Genomic DNA, 9147 nt, shown 5'->3' with positions numbered 1-9147 from the left:
TATAATCTCGATTTAATCCGTGTAATTGTGATACCACCTTTTTCATAATTTGGTAGTGTCCCAGTTGTCATGAAATATGCCTAGTATAATAGTATTACAATGTGGTCTTTAGGTTGCGTAATTTAAATATTAAAATAAAACAAATTAATGAAATTCGGATTCCCAAGTCTCCTTTGAAAAGAATCGGGATGAATGCGTGTATATTACGAGAAATTAGAGCTAAAGTAATTATATTTGACTGTACAAATAATTTAATTACAAATATTACATAAAAAACGACAACATTCCATCAATTTTAAATATACAATAATATCGATGATACCGTAGTTTTGTGCAACGTTCGATTTACGGCGTAAAATTGTGACGATATAAGGTTCATTTCGACCCCAATTACTCGGGTTAATTTAAACGTTTAGCGGGGAAGTGGATCCCCGTCTATTGTCTATGGGCGCGCAGGACGGGTGACCTCCGATTGTCCTTGAAGAGAGCGGACTCGGCTTGTGATTGGTCGTTTTATCTCGAGCGGAAGATGATTGGACGCGTTGTTGCGTTTGGGCCAGTCTTTGGAGTCTTTGTCGCTCGTGGAACTCTCGCTGTTGCTTCCTCCACTTGGCGCGTCTGTTCTTGAACCAAACCTGCCAGAAATAAGATTACATTTAATGATACTGAGGCGAGGGACACGTGCTGCTGAAGTTTAATTAAAATTAAAATGAGATTTGGGAACGAAGAGCGTTCGTCTCTTCTTTCAGGCGGCGGAAAAATCGGCGCTCCGTGTCAAGTTGACAACGTCACGCGCGGCTTCGAGTGGCCCGCGCCGAAATTCGGATCCTTTGTTAACGAGTGATGGAGATCCACTCGACAGTCAGGTGGTCCCGAAGTCAACACCGACACCGTTTTATATATCAACCGCATACCCAAAATGGTTTTTATAAAATCTCATAGGTCTAAAGTTCCTTTCAGTCCCGAAGCCAAGGAGTAGGAACACAACGTCTATTCTTTGGGCAGTAAAAGGTATTAACGCTTTGTAAAGGTCGTCTTCAGTGTTTGCATTAGTATAACCAGAAGTTTATACGACAGAAGTATCCCTATACGGCAGGATAACGGTGCTTTTTCAAAATTATTTTTGATAGAAATACAGCGTTACAAGCTATCCTGTGGCGGTCTCAGGCACTTTTGGTTAGGCTTTTGGACATCTTAGAAAGGTTTTGAAGTGCCATTTATTTCTTGAAACTAGCAAAATTAGGCAATTCATCCTAGAACTTTTAATTTCTGTGCTTCCATTATTTAATTTCGGTAGACTTTTAAGGAATTTGAATGTGAACTCTCAAAGAACTTCTCTAAATTTACTTTTTTTGCATTATTGGTACGATTTAGGGGTACCTTTTAAATTTTCAAGGTATAGGCCCTGGGGGGAACTGGCCTATACTTTACATAAGCCAGGGTCACACTTAAGCAGTTTATGTCGGTTTGAATGCGAGTTTTGACCACCTTCGATAATTCTTCGTTCACAAACTTGTGCGAAATCGCTTCACCCCGATTCGCTTATAGCCAAGGCTTAACGTCATTTCGAATTATGACCATAATTTTTAAAATACTAAAATATATCCTAAAACAATTAGTTAATCACGTTTACTATACATACAGTAATATTATTTGACATTATTTAGAATTTTATCCCCATTATTTTTGAAAATACGAGCAATTTTACTTCCCCACCTTGTCGTTTTGAAAGCGATTCTAAGCGAACCGACTTGGACGAGTTGCTTCCCGAACCTCGAACCAACACGAAGCGATTTCTCGCGCTGGTTTTGAAAACTAGTTATCTAAAACGAAGCGATTTTAGGGGTAAGTGTGAACCTGGCTATAGTTAAGTGGATTCTTTACGAGGTAAATTTTGGGTCGTGTTGAGGTGGATTTTTAGTAAATTTAATTCCATTGAAAAGTGTTTTGAGCTGTGCGAAGATATTTCTATGGCCTAGGCAAATAGTTTGGATGTCGTTATGACCTAGACCATTGACGATAAATTAGTTTGGATGTCGTTATGACCTAGACCATTGACGAGAGATTAGTTTGGATGTCGCACGTACTTGAAGCCATTTTAATATTTAACTCTTACAGTTTTTAACTAGTCAAAAAATCGCACAGTCTTACAACACTTCCCTATTGACAATTACAACTAAACAGAAAAGACATTAGCGATTACAAAAATAACTTTTAAGCTAACGTACGTCTCGCTATAAAGGAAATGCAATTGTAGACTATAATAATGATTGTAAAATAAAAATAAATATATATTTTAGCTTAAATAACCGGGGGAATCAGAAATAACGGCAGTGGGCCATTACTAACGTCAAAAGTAACATAATACCCCTAAGTATGACACTTGTAGCTTTTCTCATTCATTTTTTCTCACTACATCCTTTCTTCACCAAAAATAAATTAGTAAAACGACTATCAATTCTGTAGTCCGGAAGTTTAACACTCTTTGTGATTATAATTTTTCGATTATTCATAAAAAAGGAGTCAGAGTTCAAATTCAGCCAATCATCAACAAATTTTGTCTGCGGCGTAATAATCAACAAATTTTGTCTGCGGCGTAATAATAATGTTGCCTACGAGAACGCGGCGTAAGTCAGTATCGATGGTTTATCAGATAATTTTATCCAGTAATTAGAACTTTATTACTTTTAATATGATGAGTTAGTTTAAACCAAAATAAATCAAAGCAATATAATTTAACTTCGGTATATAAAAAACTGTTAAATGGGGAACTGGTTTTTCCATGTATTCTAAATGTCAAAGCCTTAATATAAACGAGGCGGTAGTTTCAACACCAAGTTCAAACGATAAAATTGGCCTTAAAACAAGCTAACAGTGTAAAACAGCTATTTAGCTTAATTTTTTATCTTTTTAACATCTTTTGTATTTAGTTTTTAAGATTGATAAACATCATAAACAACATAATGAGATTGGCTTATAGCTTCTCAATGTACTGCACTAGTAATCCACAATATTCGAGTTGTTTGTGAATTTCTAATTTAACACCGATCGCCTAATAAAAAAGATTTAATATTGGTGGATAAATTACACACAATTTCTTGAATTGCTTCAGCTAGGTTAGGCTAATACCCAAGGCACCACCTTAGGCCTAAGTCATCAAGCGACTTTTAAAGCCATTAATCCAGGTGGCCGGGTTAAAGTTTCAATTACGAAAACGAAATTAGTGCGGCTAAATAAGGTGGCCTTCAAAACCGCGGGTCAAATTCCCTGAATATCGCGTTACAGGATTTGGGTTAGATTTGTTATAGCCCTCCTACCGAGTGATGCTATTTCAAAAAATTTTGGCGTGACTGTGAAGAAAAGATGTAGTATTTTTTTTCCAAAGTCATACTTAGAGGTATTATGCGACATTTATGCTAACGTTAATTATATCACACTACGTGGACCAAATAAAATTAGCAGAGGGCCCGTGTTTACCCATCACAGGCTTAGATGAATACTTATCACTTATTACAGGTGTCAAATATAGTGATAATATGGCAAAAAGTGGCAAATAATGTTTTTTTAAATCCCAAAAAAAGTCTATAAAAAAATTCAAGTAGTCAAATATATTGCCCGAGTTGTCAGATTGTGGATTAAAAAAATAGATTATTCGCGACCGAAAACTATCGCTACGCCCCCGTTGGTTCGCCATTGAAACCTAAGTAGGTAGCGGCTAAAGCAGACGCTATTAGTTTTTCCTCATCTTTATTCCTAAATTTGACTTTATGAATAATGATACTTGCATTTTAATATAATTTTTGCATCGTTCGCTTATATTTTGATAAGTTTATTTAAGAAAATATGTTCTTATGACTTTTTAAATTGTCCGTAGCAGACGCTAGATCTTAGGCGCAACCACGGAGAAGATATCGCCACTACGCCACCTACACTCGTTTCGGTCGCGAATAGACTTATTTAGGATACATTTTGTTAACGGTTTACCTTATTGACTCTTGGTGGTATCAAAGAAGGTCAACTATAGCTTTCGGCACTCAGTTTCAACGTATTGAAATCCCTCTAAGGAGCAAAAAATCGCTTCTTGCAACGGTGACAAAGTTGTAATTAAACCCAAGCCGTTACGCCACCTATACTCTTTTCGGTCGCAAATAGCCTAATCTAGATATTTATTTCTGGTTATATTTTAACGAAATAACGATTTTTCTGCAACCGTCTTGGTCGAGGAGTCGGACACTTGCTATTATTTTGTACGGGATTTCGGAATTTCGTAGAGATTTTGGCGATTTTATCATTACTTTTTGAAGTGATTTTGGGATTTCAATGTTAATTTACCATAGAGAGAGTTAATAGATTTTACGATTCTAGACAAAGTGTACGGGATTTTGGTAAATGTTCGACCCCTCGGTCTTGGTAGTCTGCGACATTGTGTTTGACTTCCTCACCCGCTATTTCTTTAGGGGAAATTACTGGTTATGTATTATTTACATCATTTTAATTCAATAATTTATTATTAGCCACTATTTGCCATATTTATAATTTATAATTATAATTCTTCTTCCCACTAAAAAAAGTGCCAAGCTGGTTTCTTCCATGACGTAAAACTATTTGCATAGCTCGCCAAGTCTTTCTTAGGAGATGACGAAATCGGGGTCTGTTTTGGTCAGGGTGACGTCATCCGAAATAGGAAAAAGGCGTATGGCTTCGCCCTATAAAAGCTTAATTCTCAATTCAAAGCTTCGGTGGTAGTCGCGATTTCGGGAAAAAATCTGGAAGCCAAATAAACGCATTTAGTATTTGCGGATAAAAAGAGCCCGATGCAGTATTGAACTAACTAATAACCCCCGTACGCTCGGACAAATCCCCCATTTTTACGGCCGTTAGAAAGCTTTCTTTATTATTTCCAATATACGAGGGCGAGCCGAGTGAAGACCTAAAAGTAGCCCAAGTATTAAACCGATTAATATTTTTCTCTCAAACCCGCCGCTAAACTATATACGGTTGAGTTTGAGATTAGTTTCTAGCGCCACGTAAGGTAAAACGGAGGGTGAAGTTTGGCTTTTACTTACGTACGTAGGGAATTTGCCGATGTAACCCGAAACCGACGGAACCGTAGGATTTACGCCCGTAATAAACCCAAGCACGACGAAATTTTAGCGAGAGGAATTAGCCGGATTTGGGGATATTAACTTCAATCGCGTTTTAATCAGCGTCAAACGCCTCGAACTGGCTAATCTCTCTGGCTCTGTCTTTGGCAGGATGGAAAAGAGAGGATTGCGCTATTTGGGCGGCTTCTCTCGCGGCTTTGGCCGCAAGAATCGGATTTTGTTCACCCTCCCGTAATAGGATTGGGCCCAACGACACCAAATCCCTTTTTGTTTTGCAACGTAAAACAACACCAATCTCTCCCAGTATGAGAAGTACGGTGGTGATATTACGAAATGGCGCCTTATCCTTCTTAGTTTTTAAGATTTATTTTTAAAATAGCTACTTGGAGCTTTTTTTGGGATGCTACTTAAAGCTTGGACGAATAATTACTGGACTCGAAACCTAAGCAAAATCCCCGGTTGCACAATTTGCATCGCCCGTCAGCGCTCCTACCGAGAGAATCGCGAAATATTTATATCCAAATACAAGACACGCGCGTAAAAATATCAGATAACCCGCATTCCGTCGTCTGCTCTGCTGTTTTTAATAGAAGTGAGTCTGTTGGAATTTTAATGGGCTTTAGATTACTCAGTAATAATTGTATTGGAATAAAAATGAACAGGTTTTTGCATATATAGTTTGTGTGAAGGTTTAAATAGATTATAAATTTAAAAATGCCTATTCAAAATGGAAATAAAGGTGTAAGCTTTGACGACAGTGACGAGCTAAGAACGCTAGGTCTAACGTCGTCCGCTAATATTGGATAGAAATCTTTAGAATACTTAACACTACGGTGCTACAAGCGGCGCTGCCGTAAAAGCACCAAGCGCGCCATTTGGTTTCGAGTCCAGTAATTATTCGTCCAAGCTTAAAGTATATAATGGCAACCAAACCTTGGTAAACATTCAACGAAATTTGTTTACGTACCTCGACTCTTTCCTCCTTGAGGTCAACCTTGAGGGCCAAATCCTCCCTCAATTGAATGTCCGGATAATGCGTGCGCTCGAAGGCGTCTTCTAATTGCTCCAACTGTTCCTCGCTGAAGATGGTCCGATGTCGTCTCTTGCGGCGCCCGTGCAGAGCCAAAATGTGATGATGACTCGGGAAAGGATGTCCCATCGGATAACCCAAGTGTGCCGCGTGAACCCCGTAATGGTGGCTGCCCGGGAAGGGAGTGCCTTGCAAGTCCGGGTGGTGATGGTAGAAATGCGGTGGCGGCGTGCCGTGCTGAGCCAACAAGGACTGATGGCTGTAATGGTGATGAGGTCCTCCCAAGAACCTGGCGCCGTGACTAGACGTGACAAAAGCGTGCGCTTGCGGAGGAACGTTGTGACTTAAAACTGTGACTGGATGGGACATCGCTCCTCGAAGTCCTCCTGCAATAATTCAACAACGTTTCATTCATGTATACAACGTTTTAACGAGACACTCACGCGCTGTTTTGGGTTTTTCTTAATGAAAATTACTATCGTTATTAATCTCCGATTCATTATCAAGACGCCTTCCCATTAAATTGGAATTTCCATTCTGTCAAAACTGACATTTTATCTATAGTTATCGAATGACGAATGTTTCGTAAAAGACACGTTCATTTTTGGACTGTGAAGCCATGTATCAAATTACAGAACATCCCATCCGTATCTTTCCCAAGAAACGCGCGTATTATCTTGGATCTTTGAGACTGCCTGTCGCCTTCGAGGTTTTGGAAATCATTATAGGTTCTTGGTAACATATAAAACTGTCGCAACTGAGATATGTTTACCACAAAAAATGACAGATACAAAAGCAGCGTCTCTTACCGAAAAGTCCCGCGATAGTGTGCTGTTGAGCGCTTCTTTGCAGCGACGGTGCGTTCGTTGGTGTCCATGTGGTGCAAACGGGCACCATCGTGTGGTTTTGGGACTGCAGTATGGGCTCCACGCTGTCTTTAATCGAACGTAAGGATCCCTGAGTCCCTGAGAGGATACTTTCGATGGAGAAACTTCGATGAGTCTGCCTGACTGGTCCCGCGGTCGTATCCGCGTCTTGGGTGCTGTTGGTGTTGTTGGCGTTGGAACGGGTCATTGAGGAGTCCCTCTCCACGAACATTTTGGCCACGACTGCCATCGTTGACGATTTGACAACTCCCAAATATTGAAAATTAGGACCTTACCCTCCGAAATTGAAAAAAAATAAAAAAACAGGTCCGAGAAATCGGCAATTCTTGGAAAAGATCTGATCCGATCCTAATTAAAACAAATTTGAAACTCGCTTGGGAATAACTATCTACTGATCTCTCTTCGTAAGAACGCCGATAACGGGCGAACGGTTTTGCCAACTTCCATCACGATCCAGTAACGTGCAAAAACCACACTCGTAAACAGCTTCGCGTCAGATCCTGCTCGAAGTCTTTCTGGTCCCATTTTCGCGTGTCCCTCTCCGGGTCCACTCCCCCCTTTTCGCGAGCAAACCCCTGCAACGTACTATTTTCATTATGCCTTGAAGGCTTATTTAAGCCTTAAACTTTCTTAGCCGATTTAGTGGGCCAGCAAACCGATTACAGGGCCTGCGATTGAGTTGTCGGGGTGGAGCTTTCGCGTAGGGGCGAGTATGATCCCTATTCTTCTCCAGGATGACGCGAAACTACTGTCGTAGCTCTGACTACCTTCTTCCTCCCTTCGGCGTTGGTGGCGGGTGACCCTTTCTGGTATTCTAGCACCTTTATCCATTCTTTAGGATTTCGCTGCCCCGTTTTATCCGATGTTATAGGCCGGCACTAGTAGTGTTTGATCCTTCTGTCGCTCCGATCCGCGGTGAAAGCCATCCGATTAGAAGCCCCTCCCCCTTTATTTTGTCAATCGGCCAATTGGAGTCGGCCGTTCGACGACAATAGATTGGGCGGGATTATTATTTTGTCCCCTGCTTGTATTGTTGTGGCTTCCTTCGCGGACTTTCAATTTTTCTCTGTTCCCCTCTTCCAATTCTCGCTGTTTTTTTTGCGTTTCGCAAAAATGCTTCAAAATTGAGATAAAATTAATTTTGTCAAAATACATTAACAATCTTCTTGTTTTAAAATTTACTTTTTTAGGGCGATTGAATCGCTGTTTATTTATATATTTATAGCGTTGGTTTTTGGAATACCGCTTTTAAAATTTTCGCGGTAGTACGTCATTGACGCTCAACACCAATCGCCTTTAAACCTATACTTCCAAACATGACGGCCGTGCCTATTTAATAAGAATTTGAGTCTCTGAAAATCGTGGCCCATTAGCTCAGTTGGTTAGAGCGTCGTGCTAATAACGCGAAGGTCGTGGGTTCGATCCCCCCATGGGCCAGAAGCATTTTTTTTATTAATTTTTTTAAAAACTTTTTATTTAAACGATAGATGAAATAATTTAGGGCAATTTTCCGTATATTTCTCATTATTTTTTATTTATAAAACTGCTTATAAATTTGTTAAAAATATTATGTAGTTTATGAGACTATAATACGCCATCTGTCGTTTAAATTGGGTTACAGTTTATAAGTTCGTTTAAATTATATAAATTAATTTAAGGAACGTTATTTATTATAAACTATGATTTGTTTTAGTAAATAACAATATTTTATTACAATTGCACACTAAATAGCATTCATTTAGTTCTTTGGTTGTGCTCCAGATGGCAGTAGCTTTGTTAAAAAAAACATTGATTTTCCTTTCTATTCGTTTTAAATTATTACACGTTTTATTTTTTAAAACACAACGTTAGAAATTGGTGTTCCTTTTTATTCTTGCTCTATGATCACAAAATTATACTGCAAACGCGTATAAATCGAGATCTCAAAACCTAAGGTTTAAATAATTCCAAAACAATAGTTGATATTTATACATTTCATTGTTCCGAGTTATCTTTATCCATTAAAAAAATATTTATTCGTGCACGACGTCCTGAATTATATATAATCTTTCTGGTTCAACCCACAAAAAAAAAACATTTACTGAAAATTATAGAGTTGAGATTAAAATAGTCAAAATCTTTTTTT

General features: G+C 38.8%; 1 protein-coding gene and 1 non-coding gene across 2 annotated transcripts; one reads left to right on the top strand and one right to left on the bottom strand.

The window, feature by feature from the left end:
- Positions 1 to 327: 327 nt before the first annotated feature.
- Positions 328 to 7251, bottom strand: LOC149936129 (uncharacterized). The gene is made up of 3 exons (XM_090153632.1): positions 6945 to 7251; positions 6073 to 6521; positions 328 to 635 (listed from the first exon to the last, which is right to left on the bottom strand). The coding sequence occupies exons 1-3, from the start codon at positions 7249 to 7251 to the stop codon at positions 405 to 407; spliced, it is 987 nt and encodes a 328-aa protein (XP_090009758.1). The 3' UTR covers positions 328 to 404.
- Positions 7252 to 8385: 1134 nt separating this feature from the next.
- Positions 8386 to 8459, top strand: TRNAI-AAU (transfer RNA isoleucine (anticodon AAU)). Its single transcript has one exon. It is a non-coding gene; the product is annotated as a tRNA-Ile (tRNA).
- The last annotated feature ends 688 nt before the right edge of the window (positions 8460 to 9147 follow it).

Source organism: Leiobunum rupestre, chromosome 7 (assembly GCF_980474605.1).
Source record: "Leiobunum rupestre chromosome 7, qqLeiRupe1.1.hap1, whole genome shotgun sequence".
Lineage (NCBI taxonomy): Eukaryota > Metazoa > Arthropoda > Arachnida > Opiliones > Sclerosomatidae > Leiobunum > Leiobunum rupestre.
The sequence above is the reverse complement of the archived record's forward strand: the minus strand, read 5'-3'. Positions and strand labels throughout refer to the sequence as shown.

Bases quoted from the DNA above. Each gene is read 5' to 3' on its own strand.
- LOC149936129 (XM_090153632.1), bottom strand. From the start codon at position 7,251: ATGGCAGTCGTGGCCAAAATGTTCGTGGAGAGGGACTCCTCAATGACC. The intron at 6,522-6,944 runs GTAAGAGACGCT...GAATTATTGCAG, and splicing joins CACTATCGCGGGACTTTTCG to GAGGACTTCGAGGAGCGATG. The intron at 636-6,072 runs GTACGTAAACAA...TATTTCTGGCAG, and splicing joins TCAAGGAGGAAAGAGTCGAG to GTTTGGTTCAAGAACAGACG.